General features: G+C 38.5%; 2 protein-coding genes across 2 annotated transcripts in view; both read right to left on the bottom strand.

The window, feature by feature from the left end:
- The window catches only part of NAT10 (N-acetyltransferase 10), a 39,287-nt gene extending 36,381 nt beyond the window's left edge, over positions 1-2,906 (bottom strand). The window contains exons 1-3 of the mRNA XM_082661102.1: positions 2,706-2,906; positions 656-778; positions 218-309 (exon numbers count right to left, since the gene is read on the bottom strand). Coding sequence (XP_082517228.1) covers positions 218-309; positions 656-763 — 200 coding nt within the window. The 5' untranslated portion in view covers positions 764-778; positions 2,706-2,906. The remainder of the gene's footprint in view (positions 1-217; positions 310-655; positions 779-2,705) is intronic.
- A 4,423-nt stretch (positions 2,907-7,329) lies between these two features.
- Positions 7,330-17,497, bottom strand: part of CAPRIN1 (cell cycle associated protein 1) — a 35,962-nt gene continuing 25,794 nt past the window's right edge. The window contains exons 14-19 of the mRNA XM_082660453.1: positions 17,146-17,295; positions 16,034-16,184; positions 11,782-11,976; positions 11,195-11,295; positions 10,724-10,787; positions 7,330-9,178 (exon numbers count right to left, since the gene is read on the bottom strand). Of these exons, the coding sequence (XP_082516579.1) occupies positions 9,114-9,178; positions 10,724-10,787; positions 11,195-11,295; positions 11,782-11,976; positions 16,034-16,184; positions 17,146-17,295 (726 nt within the window). The 3' untranslated portion in view covers positions 7,330-9,113. The remainder of the gene's footprint in view (positions 9,179-10,723; positions 10,788-11,194; positions 11,296-11,781; positions 11,977-16,033; positions 16,185-17,145; positions 17,296-17,497) is intronic.

Below are 17,497 nucleotides of genomic sequence, written 5' to 3'. Positions count from 1 at the left end.
GGCTGGGGACTGAAAAGAGCATGAAAAGGATCTGAAATTTATTGTCAGGAATGAAGAAAGGGCATCAGCTCTATTATTTTTCTCTACTAGAAGTGTCCTCAGAGATAGAACCTTCATTAAGAATCCCTGAAAAACCACGTCAAAGAATCATTTCCTAGCATTTAACTAACAAGCAGGGATGGGAAGTGGGATGGGACGCTCAGAGGGCACGGCTTACCTGCTAAACCCCAGCTCTTTCTTGTAACACCACAGCACAGAAGGCCGAGCCTTCACAGTTGCTCTGGACAACATGTGATGGAGTATGACCACCTGCCAAAGAAAAAAGCCATAGCATCTCAGGACCAAAAGAGACCTCCGGGACAGCCAGGCCCGAGACCACAAGGCAAGTAGTGCCCAGGTGGGGACTAGAAGCCAGCGCACATACACTTACCCTTGCACTCAGTCCACCACACCACAAATCAAAAGCTGTTAACCTGTCTGTTAATAATTCTAAAAACTGAGTATTTATCACTTCCAATAAGTAAAAGAATGTTCCCACTAGGCATTTCACTTAAAGAAAACCAGTCATTATGTGTGAAACCCCAGAGTATCTGTAACATGCTGACTCTTTGGGACAGGATACAAAGTAAGTCAGGGAGCATTTACCAGGTCTTACCTGATCCTTTCCTCGATCTCCGACCACAACAAAGAGAGACCTCTGCCGCTCAGCTATCCCATTCTCAATGAGAATCCGGATTCGGTTATCCACTTTCTTCCGATGCATGGTGAAAAACTATCACTAAAACAGAAGGAAAAGACACAACTGGACATGAACATCCAGGTTCTGCGTGAGGAACATTAGCTGGCCGCCTCCTGTGGGGCTGGGAGGCTGAGCTAAGGCACATTTATAAGTATCATCTTATTGAACCCTCAAACAGCTCCCTAGGGAAGACATCGGCCTCATTTTTTAAATTACAAAACTTAGGCTTGAAAGGTGAAGAAAATGTTCCCTTGGCATGGGAAGTCAACAGGGAAGGTTTAATTCACCCCCCTATGGAGGAGTTTTTCAAAAATCGGAAACAATGTTCAAAAAAAGAATGATTAAAATGTATGATATATCTATGGGAAAATAAAGTGGTTTTCAAAAGATTTGTTCAAAATCATTTTCATATGTTATCTAAGGATATGGATACAGATACTTATTAGAGGATAACATGGCAGGATATGCGTGTACATAATATATATATAGAAAAAAAGACTGGAAGAAAACACCAAAATGTAAAGTAGTTATTTATGGATGGTGAGATAACAGATGATTCTTATTTTGTTCTTTTGTTTTTTTGGAGTTTTGTGGGTTTTTTTTTTAATTCACATATATTACTAACAAAGTCAGGAAAAGAAATCAATTGACTATTACTATGATGGAACGTGGCCATCTGTTTCCTCAAAGGAGGGAAAACTATACTGAAGCCTGTACAGAGAGATTTCAAAAGTTATTGTGATTACGTATGATAGAACATTGCATCATTATAATAAATACACCAAAGAAACATCAAAAATATCAATTATGCTTCTACAATGTAAAAGTAAAAATAACATGTTACTTAGAAACTCCAGTGCTTGCTGCATTCTAATTCTACACCTAAAGCTCATTAACTGAAACTTAACCCTGCCTTAATTGTCTTTCTAACCTCTCAATCCAAACATAGATTTTAGCAGTTCGATCTTACTGTAAAACACTACGTCATAATCAATAGCTCCTATTTTATAAAGAAAAGACCAAGTATAAATACTCAAGTACCCCAAGGAAGAAAAGTGACGAAGACAGGATTCACATGCAGGCCTCCCCTGATTCCAAAGCCTGAACCCTTTCCAGTTCACCAACCTGACCAGCTTGTCAGCTGAGTTGCGGGCCACACAAAGACCCCACAACCAATCAACAACTAATTATTGCTTTTTGTTCTAGTTACTGTGGGAGCCCCAGAAGTAGTACCAGATAAAGCCTTGACTTCGAGGAGCTTTCATTTTCCTTAAAGAAAATATTTAAGAGAAAGAAATGAGGGATAATCTGTCTAAAGACAGACAAATTAGATGTAAAACTAATTGCTACAGTGGTCTGATGAAAGTCTGAGATTACTGTGGGCTGGAGTTGCCATGGAAGGCTTAATGGATGAGGAGGGCCTTGAAAGAAGAGAAAGAGGATTATTTTTCATTCATCTATTAGTCTAAGAAATATACATAGCATCTATGTGCCAGGCACCACTCCAGGTGCACTGGCAAACAAAACAAAGTCCTGAATGTGCCTGCAGAATACGGAGTATAAACGAATGAGCAGAGTGAAGTAGCTAAGAGCGTGGGAGGATCTAGATGAAATCAGACTGCCTCAGTTCAGTGCCAGGTGCTGCAATCAGGAACTGTGGGCAAGCTCCGCAGAAAGCAAACGTGTTGTCACCCACCCACTCACCCCACCCCACCCCCAGAGCCCCTAGAGGATGGAGATCAAGCCACGCAACCCGCCAGAGCTCTCGAGAAGCACTCCCGAGAGTGGCCGCCTACTGGGGAAGAGGGTCCTGTTATCTAGGAGCGCCCGGGTGGGGCGGCAGTCGGCATGGGCCGGGCATCAGCACGGATGCAGAGCCTTCGTCCTGGAGCCAGTCTCCTCCGGGCCCAAGAAGGACACGGACACCGACCTCGGCACCCATCCCCAGCCATCCCGTGATGGGTACCTGCGCCCAGAGCCGGGCGGACTCCAGCCAGGAGCGAAGAGGAAGCACGTGGGGGGGTCACCGAACTTCTGCGGGAGAAGCGGGCGCAACGGGCTGCCCCTAGCGGATGCCTGGTCGCCGACTCTCACAGTTTGCCTCCCTCGGCAACGCGCGTCCAGCTCAGGCGCCCGTAGGCGGTGCGTGCGCTGGCGAACTAACGGAGCGGAGACGGCCAGCGAGAGGGGACCTTTTCCACCCCTGTCCCTGCGTGATGACGTCATGGACCCGGGAGGCGGGGCTGCAGCAACTGCGGCTGCGCGGTTTAGTCTCTGCCCGCCGTAGCTGTGGTGCGCGTTGTAAGTTGCCTCTTCGTATCAAAATTAAGAGACCGTGACTACGGAGGGCAGAGTAAGCAGATGCCCGCACCCGCAGGGCCTGTCAGTGCGCTGGGGCCAGCTCGGGTGCCCAGACAGGTCCGGGGCAGCACACGGTAAGTGGTCTGGGGTTTTCAGTGTTAGCCTGGTTATGCGAGATGACTGGCTCCGGGGATCTGTGCGTAATTTTGACAGTCCTCTTACTTTAACTATTTTAATGTGATAAGATGGGGAAACTCGATCAGCAGAGCTGTCATTCAGCTCACTTGACCCTCCCCATCCTCAGTAATGACCTTGTAGACCTCTCTGGCATTCCGTAGATTTTCTACCCACCATTGCTGCTCCTGTACTTTGGCAGGCTGCCTTTAGGCCTGTATCTGGCTGTCAAATGCTGTTGTTCTGAAAACCAGCTCTGAGGCTCTGCTTTCGTTACTTCCCCTCCCCCCCCCACCCACTCTCGGACGAACTCGGTCAAGCGGTTGACTTGAAGGGCCACCTATGTAGTTATGGTTTTTTTGGCCAGATCGTTGAATTTAACAAATCCAACTGCTTGCTCAACATTTCTCGATGCCTCAGTCAGAAAGTTGAAGCCGAATTCATTTGCCTTTCTTCCTTAAACTCCTTCCTCAAAGCAGAATGTAATTCTCTACCTCCAAATCTAATGTAATCAGCAGCACCGCCCATCGTATTTTTTTGTAATTCCCTCAACAAAATGTCAATATGCTAGACACAAGAGATAGTGACCAAAACAGTCCTATCTCCTGTGAAACTTACAGTCTAGGTAAGAAAAAAGTGTTAAGAAAAAAGTATCCAGTGAGTAAAAAATAAGGCACTGCTTTAGAGGTGGACTTGGAAGGACTCTGAAGTGGTGACTTGGAGTAAGACCTGAATTTAGAAAGAATGAGCCTTAAGAACAATGGAGTGAAAAGCTTTCCCATGCATTAAGTGTAACACATGAAGACTCCAAGATGGAAAAAGTCTCAGCAAAGCAGCCAGTGTGACCAGAGTACAGTGAGCAAAGGGAAAAATGGTAGGAAACTAGACCAGATAATTGAAGGGCACATGGACCACAGATTTGAATTCTACGTGTGATGGGAAACCACTGGGGTCTGAGTAACAGGGAAGTGACAAAATCTGATTTGCCCTTTTAAAAGGCTCAATCTGGCTGCTATGCAAAAAACTATACTACAGGAGAGCAAGAGTAGAAACACAGAGAACCGTTATAAGCTACTGTAGCTACCTGTTCTGATGTGCTGGTCACAAAGTGCTAGTAGACTCAGGATATATTTTCAAGGTAGAACCACATGTAGATTTGCTTAAGGACTATAGATACAAGGTATGAAAGGGAATCAAAGATACGAGCAACTGGATGTAGGTTCATCAAGAAATCAATTTCGAATACTCGACATTCAAAGCAAGATATTAAAGTAGGAGTTTGTTTTGGGGAGTTTGGGACCTAGAACTACTTGGGTGACTAAAATGCTGATTGTAGTCAAAGTCCTGGGATTGGATAAGATCAGCTAGGGAAGAATGTTAGCTAGGGATGAAGTCTGCAACCAAGGCCTGGAGAACTCAGCAAAGGATACTGAGCAGTGGCCAGTTAGATAGGAAATATGTAGAATCCCATTTACTACCACCCTCCACTTTATGTTGTTACCGTTTCTTACATGGGCTACTCCAATAGCCATCTCTTGCACCATATTATTTTGTTCTCAACACTGCACTGTTTTGGGGGGGGGGGTGGTTTTGTTGTTGCGTTGTTTTTGCTGCTCCACGAGGCTTGCAAGATCTTAGTTCCCCAACCAGGGACTGAACCCGGGCCCACAGCAGTGAAAGCACAGAGTCCTAACCACTGGACCACAGTGGAATTCCATGCACTGAATGTTCTTAAATGGCAATTTTATTAGGTGACCCACCATCCTCTCCCCCCCAACCCCACCCCCTATACACACAGCTTAGAAATCTTGTTTCCAACTGTTAGAGACAAAACTTAACATGGAATAGAACTTACAAAGCTATTCTTAGTAGCCCTTACTGTTGCTTCAGCTTCCTTCTAGCTCTACTAAATCTGTACTCTTTTCACTTGAGCGAGAGCCTTTCTCAGTCACTGGAGACTGGACTTGGGACATGTGGTTCTCTCCCCTTCTTTACTAGTTTACTACTCCTCATCCTTCAAGTCTTCATTACTCCTCTCAAAAAAGTCTTTCCTGATCATTTTAACTGGGTCCTATCCTATCATGGCCTTAATATCTATCATCAACCATATTGCTCCATAATGGCTTTTGCCATACCTCAGTGTCATCACGTCAATATCTTTGATCAAACTGTTCAATGAAAGCAGGAACCACAGTGATTCTGTCACCACTGAATGCTTAGTGCTTGGAATGGTGGCCTGGCAAAGAGTACCCATATTTACTGAATGAAGCGTTAGTTTACTGACTTAATACAGTGGCTCCCTAATAAACACACCGTACTTAAAGAAAACCAATATTAGAAGTTAAGAACACAACACTAAAAATTGTCTTTACTAAATCAGGTGGGCTTTCACTACTTACAAACTTAAGGAGCCAGTCTTCTGCATGGGACTGGATTAGGCTTCAGAACAGCTGTTAAAGTAAGGTACTGAAATCCCAATTGAGAAGAATGTAGTAGTCTAACAAGTAAGGAAGGCAAGGCTACCAGAGATTTAAATTTTTTCCTCTCCTCTCACAAGTAGCACTTCTTCACTTAGAGCTTTGCTTGATGGTATAAACAACTAAAGCAAACTTCACTCAAGGACAATAAGGTATCAGGTTTTAATATAATTTAATCTAATGTAATTTAAAACATTCACTAGTCTTTACCAGTAGTTTTGTAGAATTCAAAATGGGAAAGGGTATAGAGATGAGGCTTAACAAATTACTTTAATATTCCTGAGGGGTCTCCCTCCCCATTAACTCTTTTAGAAGGGATAAGCTCAAGGGCAATACTGATTCTTTTGATATAACTTATAGTCAATAAAACTTCAGAGTTCTTAATAAGAACTCAACTGGGATGGGGATTCAGAAGCTTAAAGATGAACTGAAGGGTTTTAACTCTGTGCTTACCTGTATCCCATTTCCCCTAATAAGATATATTACTGAAAATATAATGAACAATACAAATTTCCTAAGACACTTAGGCTGACTACTCAACTACCTTCTACATTTTATGAACTGCTTGTCGACAGAACATCTCAGTGCATGAGCCTTCTGAGAATAAACACACATTCTCATGTCTCTAAGTGAAGTCTCCCACATAACAGAGTCATATACATAGGAGACAAAAAAACTGCAGAAGCTAACTGATTAAAAATATTTAACGGATTTCATTTTAATATCAAGATATGATCAGAAAAACTTTCATATTCTTTAGGGATATTAGGATCTGAAAAAAAAAAGCCTTAACCAAGGTAATCAATGACACTCTACCTTAAAGCTTTAAAATAGAAGTCTCATTGTCCACATGAGATGACTGATACTGTGCATTTACTTGAAAGTACTTTATATATGGAGTCTTGCTATACCAAGAAGCTACAGGGCCACGTGTGATAATCATTTTCTTTCAACTCTGCTAGAATATGCATTTGCCCAAACAAGGCCTTCTGCAGGTAGGACAAGTATTCACATTTTATACAGAACACCTAGTACCAAGACTCAGATCTTAATGGAACTTTTTAAAAAGTTATCTGCCCCATAATGAGGCACTGCTTTAAAAAATATAGTCTGAATTGAGGCATAAAATTGAGGCATAAAAGCTTTAGATTTAGACTACAATGGTAGAATGCCAAAAAAAAAAAAGCATAGTATCTCAAAAGGAACAAACGATTCTTTTAAAAACATACATAGAAGTAATCAAACTACTAACACCTTTACATATTCACAGCATCTGCACTAATGCATAGAAGTCTGAAACCTAGAAAGCATTTCTCCTCCATCCCATCTCTGAACTGATTCATAGAGATCACTGTATAAATAACTTGCTTCAATTTTGATTTTAAATCTCATGAAATTTTCTACACAGATAGCAAATTTAGTTTTATATATAGGATTGTAAGCATACATCATCTATAGGGATTACCCAGTAAATCACGAATATTTTATCTATCCCCCTAAAATACAGCAAACATATGGTTGTGGTACATCCCAGGCAGATGTCATTTAAAGCACACAAGGGGAGGTGCTAGCAGAAGAAATACTTATTTGCAAAAGTAAACAGATAACCCTTCCAATATGATGTACCACAACCACACATGAGAAAAGAACTTCTTTTATTTTAAAATAAACATTGAAGATTCCCCCCCCTTCCCCACCACCCTACAAAACTTCTGAATGTGGAATGTTCAATAGCCTAACCATTTTAGTAGGTTACAAAACCAGCAAATACTCCAGTTGTCTAACGATGAACGTTTGAGAATGGTTTTGTGGGGTTTTTTGTTTTTCTTTTTTTAAAGTAGCTGAGCACCTACTGGAAAAATTCCTTAGCTAAAGGCTGAAGACTAAATTCAATTTCTGCACAGAAAATACCATTAACTTAGTAGCCTTTGCTTAATAGGTGGGATTAATTCTCCATGAAGTCCAAGTGGGATACAACAAGCAGCATTAAGTTCATAGGCACACAAAACTAGTGCTCCAACTGCTAGCACAAATTTCAACATAGTACATAAATTACTAAACTGTCCTCTTCATCAAACTTGGGACTCTCCCTATACATCTATGGGAAGGAATCACCACTTTGAATATAAATACCTCCATGAGAAATGGATAATTCAATTAGGGTTAGACAAAAGATAAGTGCAAGTACTATAGAAATAGCTGCTGGAGATAACCATAAAATTTGGAACACTAACTGCATGGGGTGAACCACATAAGCTGCTAGCTGTTGAACACCAGTGTTTCAAGATACAACTTTTATAAACATGTTTTATTTGTTTGCTTATACCATCAGAACTGAAACTACTGACTGTCGTTTCCCTAAAATAGGGAAATCAATCTAAAACACATACTGGTGCTTTTCAAAAGATAGCAATTTAAAAGGGTGGTAGCAGCAGGCATTTGATATCTTTTTCTTTTAAAAACTTTCAGGCTTCAGGAAAAACATGTGACCAAGGTTGTTACGATTATCCATTAGAGATTTTCATCAGTACCTGTACCAATTTAGGTGACAATACAGCAAGATCCAAGGATTAGTGACAGACAATGTACATCATAAGGAATGATATATAGTACCAATCCTTACAAAAGTCATTGTCAAAGAAACTGTTAAGTGTCCAAAAAGGTATCTAAATATTTCACATTAAGTACAGAAGCGGCCATCCAGATTAGATCCCTTATTTGTTGCATATTTTTCAAAAAGTGCCAATCAAAGCCTAATTTTGCATTTTGGCTTTGTCTTATACAGTATCAGCTGTTAAAAAGCAATTTGCATGTGTTTTCAACCACAGTCGTCTGGCCAGAGAATGAACAGTGCTGTGTCAAACCCTAAGGCTGGTAGCCAGCCTTGTATGTGTGATTAAGGACCCATGCATAATTTGGTATGCATCTAAATGTTCAGTGCTCCAATTTAACTGGAAAAGCTGTGAAATGCAGTTGTTATGCCAAACCACACTCCATTCCTTCCATCTTCCTTTCAAGGGAAATAGTTTTGTCAATTACCACTGAATAATAGGGCTGATTTGTAGATTTTATCCAAAGTCAAGTCAATCTTGCTTTTTCCAAGCCACTTAAAATAACTATGGAGATACCACCCCGTTAAAGTATATGATGTTTTACTCCTAAGCAAGGGTGAGGAATCTGAGTATCATGTGCAAGACTCAAGATGACGTTTAGGACAGAACATGCAGAGTAAAAATAGTTTCCTTCCATATCCAGGTAATATAAAGCTGACAACTGTAGTCCTGTCTTTATGGGATGAAAACAGTCCCTTTACAATAAGTTTCCTGAAAGGGAGAACAAATAGATAATAACTCTTCTGGTAACATATTATGGTACACTGGCCAGTGTGTTTTTGGCGATTAAACATAATCCTGTGAATCAGATTAATTCACTTGCTGAGTGTTCATTTGCGGCATCCCTCTGTTGGGTCTTGGGGGCCCTCCACGACCTAGAAGACAAAAATGGCATTTGGTTTTTCTTTCAAATATTATTTATTTTGCCTTCAAGCAGATTTTCATCTGAAGTCAAGAAGCATGTGGGCAGCTTGTCACCACATTATTAGGTTTAAGAGGTCAATTCTTCAGTGTTCAAGTTTCACCTGTCCTGGAAGTTGTCATGCGCAAATTTGCTCATGTTCTCTAGCTAAAAGAAGAGTAGAGCTAATGGAGTATTCCACCAGTACTCATTCATTCATTCATTCAACAAGTATTTATTGAGTGCCTACTATGTGCCAGGCACTGTCATCAGGTGTTGGAAATAGATACAGCAGTGAAGACAGACAAGGTACCTGCTCTCATGGAGCTTACATTCTAGTGTACACTCTAGCTTACATTTCAGTAAGTAAGTAACATCATACTATCAAAATTAATAAAAGCACCAGAATGAAAAACAGACCTTATTACCTAAACTGTTAAAAAGAAACTACATAACATTCAAAATTGTATAATGACTTGTAACAGATAAAGTAACTTTTTACATGCTGTTGAAACAGATTTTTAGCTACCAGTCAACTCAACTTTCATAGAATATGCTACAAGGTGAGAAAGAACATAACCCACATTCACATGCAAATATCCTTTGATACTTCAAGTCAGTAATTCTCAAGTGATCCATAAATTTTTTTAAAAATGCACCCTTTTTGCTGGCCAGTTTCTACTAGCATTGAAATCAAAGTACTTTGTAATTCCTCCTTAACATACATTTTATACATGTTATGGCCAATATCTAGAGGAAATCTATTCAATTTTACTTCCCTCCAATCAGAGAACCATTTAGAACTTCAGACCATATGAAACGATACCTCTAATTGTTACACAGATTGACTTCCTACCCAAATAGTAAGTAGTTTTCCTATGGTAATAGACAAAAGTCAAAAACTCTTAAAACCTATAATTTTTAAGTATAGTTCTGTAAGTTAGTTAGGAATTTGGAGGTTTTGTTTCAAAGTCAGAAATAATTTGACATTTATATCACTAATAATGGTCCAAAAGGCATTGAAATTTCAATTAGTTCTATTACTTCTAAATGGTTCTCTTAATGTAACTATGGCTTATCCGGCCATTAAAGGGTTTCTGGCCCTAAAATATAATATGCATGTTTGAAAAATGAAAGAGGAATAATAAATTTATATAAATGTTTAATCTCATTCCAAAAATGTCTTACAAAAATGTTTTGGTAAGTACTTCCTAAAAACATTTAGCAGGTTTTAGGACCTGAAAAATAATTTGCAGTTGGAAAAACACTTTTTCTGAGGAGGAGAGATGTTCTAGTTTTCAAGACAGTTTATATAGTAACAGGGAAAGTCATTCAAAAAATTAAATTTGGGTTCAAGATAAGTTTTAGAAACAAAGCATTTCATTTAATCCCTAGCAACAAGTCTGGAAATGATAAATGTATTCCTAACATGTAACCTACATGCAGACTATGAACAGCTCTTCCAAGGCCAGAACAGAAGCTCCACTTAGGAGCTAGGATCACCACCACAAAATATTACCTCGTGGGGCTCCCCGTGGTCCACTCTGCCCAGAGCCTCGCTTGAAATTCTGCTGATATCCATCCTAAAAGACAAGCTAGTTAGTACTGAAGAAAAGGCAATTTTTTAATGCTTACCCATCTATCTCTATTCTTACAGTCTAACATTTATAGAATACAGAATTCTTTATTCTTTTAGACATTTAAATATAGCATTACTACAAGTTATTCTTTAATCGTACTTCTATTCTCAAGATCAATGAGATATATTTCTCAGCTCTTAAAAATCACTGTTTTTACCAGCCTCTATTAAATGAATACCTATATTGAGTGCTAAGAAAAGCAAAAATCATTCTCCATAAGGAAGTATCTTGTACAAGGTACAAAATTAGCCCCAAATTACTTAGTTGCTCAAGTGCATCAAGCAACTACATTAGTCCCTTTCATTTGGGGTATTTAGGTCAGGTTTATATTTTATAACAATTTTACCTACCCGCTGATAGCCAGAGTAGTCCCGGGGAGCACTGAACTGAGACTGTGTATATCCACTGTTTGGAGTGTTAGAGAATGAAGAGCGGTAACCATCATATCCTCCTAAAATTTAGGACAAGAAAAAAAACAACTTTCTTATCTTCAAAGGGAATTTTTACTTTCTCATTACTGACCAAGGGAAAAACTGAAAAACTGTAAGCTATGCTAGTTATTCAAACTAATCTACTATCCTGATCCAATCTGTTTATACATTAACTGCCTTACAGGATAAAATTTTCACCCATCCATGCACATACACAAAAAAAAATAACAGAAAATCTCCATAAGGTCTGACAATTTATAGAAAGCAATATCCCCTACAGGACAGTGGTAGACATGGGTTTAATACATACAAAAAAACTCAGTTCCAATTTTGCCAATTTAAATGACGGTATCAACACATACTAAAAATGTTTATGTTGTACATAAGAAGCTAATGCAGAGAGATACATATTTTTCCTAAAAATCATATGACATATTTCTATATATTGTGCAAGTCAGAAAAGAACATGAACTTGCTTTCTGGGGTTTTTCTGTTTTTGTTTTTACCTCTGAATCCATTAGCAGGTCCCCTGTATCCATTCATCAAGCCTCTAGCACCACGGGAGCCTCCACGAGACACACCACGACTGTTGTAATAGGGCTGACTGCTACGTGGAAATCCAGTGTTCTGCTGGGGAGGCTGCTGGTGGTTACCAGTCACTTGATGGGTCTGGTCCTGGGAACCATGGTAAGTGCCAACCACTATAAAAGAAAAAAATACATACTTACATACATATGTATATACACACACACAGATATACACACACACACACAGCTCATTATAATTTATCTGATTTCCTACATGCTTTCTGGTTTAAGAAATGTCTTACACAGTTTCCTCAAAGTTTAATTCTGTCTTTAAATTTTCATATTAACAATAGGGAAAACTACACATTAATGAAGTCCCTGTCTTTCTCCTATATTAAGCTAAAGGTAAAATTCTGCAACAAATTCCAAACCTTTGAAAGCGCACATTGTGTGAGAGCACACAATTCTATCCTTCCAAATGACTTGAAAGGCTATATTATTAAACATCTTCTGAGAGGCATCTGCTTATAGCACAAGAGACCCGCAACAGTCAAAAGATCTTACATACTGAAACACCTACCATCTTGTACCATTTAATTATTTCATTATAAAGCTCCTACTGGTAGTTTTCTTATTCTTTTAAATTTTCCTTGATACTTATTAAAACATACAAAAACATACTCTCCCTTAGCTAAGCAGCTATATGCTAGAATACTCAATTACAAAGATAAATCAGCAGAGAGAGGCCTTCAACTTACACCCCACCCTAATACTTGAGTACATTTCAAGTACTTTTAAAGCACAGTCAATTTAGAAGAGTTAAATGGTACTCACACGGGCACTCAACCCCCTGGAGTGAAGGGAAGGTTCTAGAAGGTCCACACTATCTTATACCCCCTCCTCCTTCCACAATGGGGAGAAGTCTAAAATCTAGAAACCTTCAAAAATGAAATACCAAGGTACATTTCAGGTATTACCCCAATGTTCATAATTTACAGGGGAGAAAAAACAGTGCTAACAGTATCTTCGGGAGGTGAGGAAGGCATAGACCAAAGGAAGGCCCACACCCCAGGAACAAAAACAGTCAGCAGCCTTTAGTCAGCCCAATTCTCCCGTGTTTGGGCAGAGAGAACAGGTGAGTCTTGAAAATATTTAGCTGAGCTATTTTATAACCTCAAGAAACCCACATTTATTAGTTCTTCAAATGATATTTTGCAATGAAAAAGCTAGAGAATGCCTAGGAACAGAAGGGGTCATGGCTCCTTTTTGAACTATGTAATGGACCAGATACACTATTCACAGTGTGCTCTTTCTACATAAATTACCTTTTACTACATTCCCAAAATTTTAACTTATAAGCAAATATCACAAGTACCAGTAACATTTTCTATCTAAAAAGATTCATTCAGGGAATTCCCTGGTGGTCCAGTGGTTAGGACTCTGCACTTTCACTGCAGGGGGCATGGATTCAATCCCTGGTGGGGGAACTAAGATCCCACATGCCATGCGCCATGGCCAAAACATAATAAAAATTTTTTAAAAATAAAAAGATTCATTCATATGCAAGTAAAAAGTAGAAGAACTGAATTTTCGACTCACTTTTTATCAATAAGAATTCTATTATGCCTTTTGGTCAAATCTCACTGCAAGAAACTCAAAGTAGAACAATTAAAGGGTGATCTTTATTTAAAAATACCAGAATTCCTATTTGAGTGCATGTAAAGCATAAACACTAGTCCATAAAAAATAGCCAAAGATCCTTGCCAGATCCTTTTTTTATGTTGTTCCTGACTAGATACTAATTCAGATTAAAACAAAACTTCTGGAATGATGGGATACACTGCCTTGTTCAACAAATATCAGAATGCCCTCAACCTGCCAGGCCTGGTCCTAGACACAAGGGATGAGTTAGCTGCCAACACATAATCTTTGCCCATAAGGAAGTTTTAATAATGGGAAATAATAAGTAAATAAAATATACATACAAGTAAAAACATCTATACTGTATCAGGTAATAAGTGATTAAGGAAAACACCAAGTAGAATAAATGAGTGACCAAGTGAGCACATCACATTTGGACAAGGCAATGAAGGAAGGTCTCTGTGAGGTGATATCTGAGCATAGACCTAAAAGTCAAGAAGCAAGCCATGGAAACATCAGTGGAAGAAAGTTTCAGGCAAAAAGAAAAGGAAGTGTAAAGGCCGTGAGAAAGGAAAGAATTTGTGTTTGTGGCTGGTATGGGCACATAAGGAAGAAAATAGGATATACAACCAGAATCAAGGCAGGGGCCAGATCATGGATCTTGTAAACCAAGGTAAAGACTTTGGATTTCTTTTCTAAATGTAATTGGCAGTCACTAGGAGGTTCTGAACAGGAGAGAGGCATCTGATTTACATTTTAAAATAATCACTCTGGCTACTGTGTGGAGAACAGACTGGACTAAAATAAGAGTCAAGGGAGACAACTGCAATATTCCAGATAAGAGCTGATGGCTGCCTAGATCAGAGTGGTAGGGTGGAGGTGTCTGAGCAAAGCAGATGGGCCGATTTGATTTTTTACTGAAAATATCTGTAAATGTTATGAAGTTAAGTTTCATAAATAATGTGTATTTTGAAATGGTAACAAAAGTTATCTAGTCCAGTGCTTCACAGTCAATTAGTAATGTCAAGTAGAATATAAGAACAAGATAGCTTGAAATCAACTGGCACAAAGGGCCAAACTAACCAAATCAAATGATATACAGTAATTTTTAATTTCATTACACCATCTGAAAAAAAGGTAAAACAGCAAGCATGTTAGCATAATGTCTAAAGGCACCAAATATATCCGCTCTACAACCAACTTATGAACACAAGCATGCCTCATTTTATTGTGTTTCTCTTTATTGCTCTTCACAGATACTGCATTTTGTTTTGTTTTGTTTTTACAAATTGAAGGTTTGTGGCAACCTTGTGTAGATCAAGTCTATTAGTACCATTTTTCCAACAGCACTTGCTCATTTCATATCTCTGGGTCACATTTTGGTATTTCTTGCAATATTTCAAACTGTTTCATTATTATATTTGTTATGGTGATCTGTAATCAGCGATCTTTGATGTTACTACTATGACTCAGTGAGGTCTCAGAGGATGGTTAGCATTTTTTGACAATTAAGTATTTTTAAATTAAGTCATGTACACTGTTTTTTCAGACATAATGCTATTATTGCACACTTAATACGCTATAGTATAGTGTGAACAGAATTTTTATATGCACTAGGAAACCAAAAATTTCACATGACTCACTTTGAGATATTTGCTTTATTGCAGTGGTCTGGAACCGAACCTGCAATATCCTCAAGGTACGCCTGTACATGGCAATGAATAATTAAAGGAGCCTGAGAACAAGAAGTCCAGTTTTATCATTCAAAAACACAGATAGCATAACTGCCAAATTTCTGTCAGACTGTGGTTGATTCAACCTCCCTGATTAGTGATGCTGAATACTACAGTGATATGTAAGAAAAATCAATGTTGACCCAGGTCTGTCAAGAAATTAGACAATCAGAGATAGTTACTCACATCAGTCAGTCCAGTTACTCACATCAGTCAGTCCAGTAAAATTAAAGTATTAACGCCTATGGTTCTTAATAGGGTTTGCTAGCTTGTTGTGGGATTCCAATTAAATCTCTTAAGAATTAAATAACCAAAGACCTAAAAAAGCTATTTATGTCTTACAAATGTAAGAAATCTAAAATATCTATATCCACATTATTATTGTGATAGGTATGACAACTGGCCAAATTATGACCTTACTTGCCAACAAGGACCTTGTTTCAACCTAGTCCACCAAATGCAGCCACACCAACTCCTTTACTGCTTAATTTTGTATAACCAACTTGCTGCCAGGTATCATGCCAGCAGGCTTCAAATAATTAGCAATTAAGAGCAAAGTTGATCACAATTTGAATAACAAGTTTAATTCCTCTAAAATCACATAATGAAATAAGATAGGATATTATGAAAACTCACTAACCAAGGGAAAATGGGCATAAAGCCTCCAAAAACTGCAATAATTCACATAGAGCAAATATGGGCTTCATTTTACTCAGGATCAGCAATGAAAAATTCATATGGTCTACTACCAAAACAAAAACTCCTGGACACTGCCACTCAAAAGTCCAAACTCTCCTAACCTGTCAATAACTGCACTGCAAAGCAAGTAGTCAAGGAGGTGACACTGGTTTTCCTACCTGTTTGAAGCTGTTCTTGCTGAAGCTCTGTTTGTTCTACTTGGTGAGGCTGACTGGAAAAGCTCTGGTTATAACTGGTTTGGTACTGATTTTGCTGTTTTAAAGTTTCTGGTTCATTAACAGGAGGAACTGGGGCATTCATATTGAACACCTATAAGTAAATAAAGTAAATGATTAGTTCTTCCCTTTATGCTAATCATTTCCCTACTTTTAACATGGCCATGGCAGATCTCAATTCTGGTTTTACCTGAAACGTAAGAAAGACCATTACAGAAGTCTCAGACATCTCTCTCTCTCTCTCTCTCATACACACACATACACACACAAACACACACACACACATACACACACCTCAGTTCATGCACTTCAATGTCGAAAATACATATATACCATATAGCACTTAAAGCAGAGTATAAATGGGGATTAAAAATCTAAAAAGACATATAATCAGAAGCCTTGGAAATGCTATTATAAATGAGAAATCTTTTTAAAAGATGCAAACCCCTGACAAAATATCACTTACAGAAATTAAAAATCTAAGAACTTTAATTTAAAGTTATTTTATTTTTATTGATACTTTCATCAAAAATTAAGCATTTAACTCTGAATTTTCCTGTGAGCACTGTTTTGGCTGTATCCCATCAATCACAGTATTTTCATTATCATTATTTTCTAGAAATTCTGCAATTTAGAGATGCTTACTGAAGAACCAGGGTGAAGTATCAAAATGTCCATTACTTTACTTTGAGATATACTTCAGTAAAATAAAAGATTAAGCAAATATGGCAAAGCGTAAACAGTTGTTAAATCTCGGTAATGATCTATATATATAATAGATGTTATACTAGTCTACTTTTTTCATGTTTACAGTTTTGTTAATCAAATCAAAACGGTGAAACTACAAAACAAGAAGACATGGGCACATAACTCCTAAGACTCAAATTTATCTCTGGGAACAGAAAAAAATGAGAGTCTGTCTTCAATTAAATATACCCTACAGTTAGGGTAGATGCAGACTCAAGCGCAAAGATAAATAAAGACTTTCTGTTGAGACTCCAGCATGAAGGTAGTACACACCAGGCACTTAATGTTAGTCGGATTAATTTGCTTACCGTTTGCATGGATTGGAATGGAGCTGCATTTACATTGATTCCACTGCTATGTAAAGGTTTGCTTGTCCCAGCCTGGAACACCTGAGGCTGAGAAGCAGCAGGAAGGGATGATGATGCTGTAGTCTGGTCTGTATTTAAAGAGATTGTTGCCTAAACACAAAGTGAATAATCACACTTTAGTGGTAAACTAAGCCAAGTCTACTACCCATACGTATGTTAACTAGCTCAACTATTTTATGAAACAAAAATACTACAGTGCATGCATTGGGTCCAAAACGAAGAGACACTGTATTAACAGTTATTTACCTCCACCCAATTCATGTATAATTGCCTCATCAAGTTTACATGACCT

The sequence above is a fragment of the Grampus griseus genome (assembly GCF_964374135.1).
Source record: "Grampus griseus genome assembly, chromosome: 8".
NCBI lineage: Eukaryota > Metazoa > Chordata > Mammalia > Artiodactyla > Delphinidae > Grampus > Grampus griseus.
Note: the sequence above shows the minus strand (reverse complement) of the source record. Positions and strands in the feature narration are given on the sequence as shown.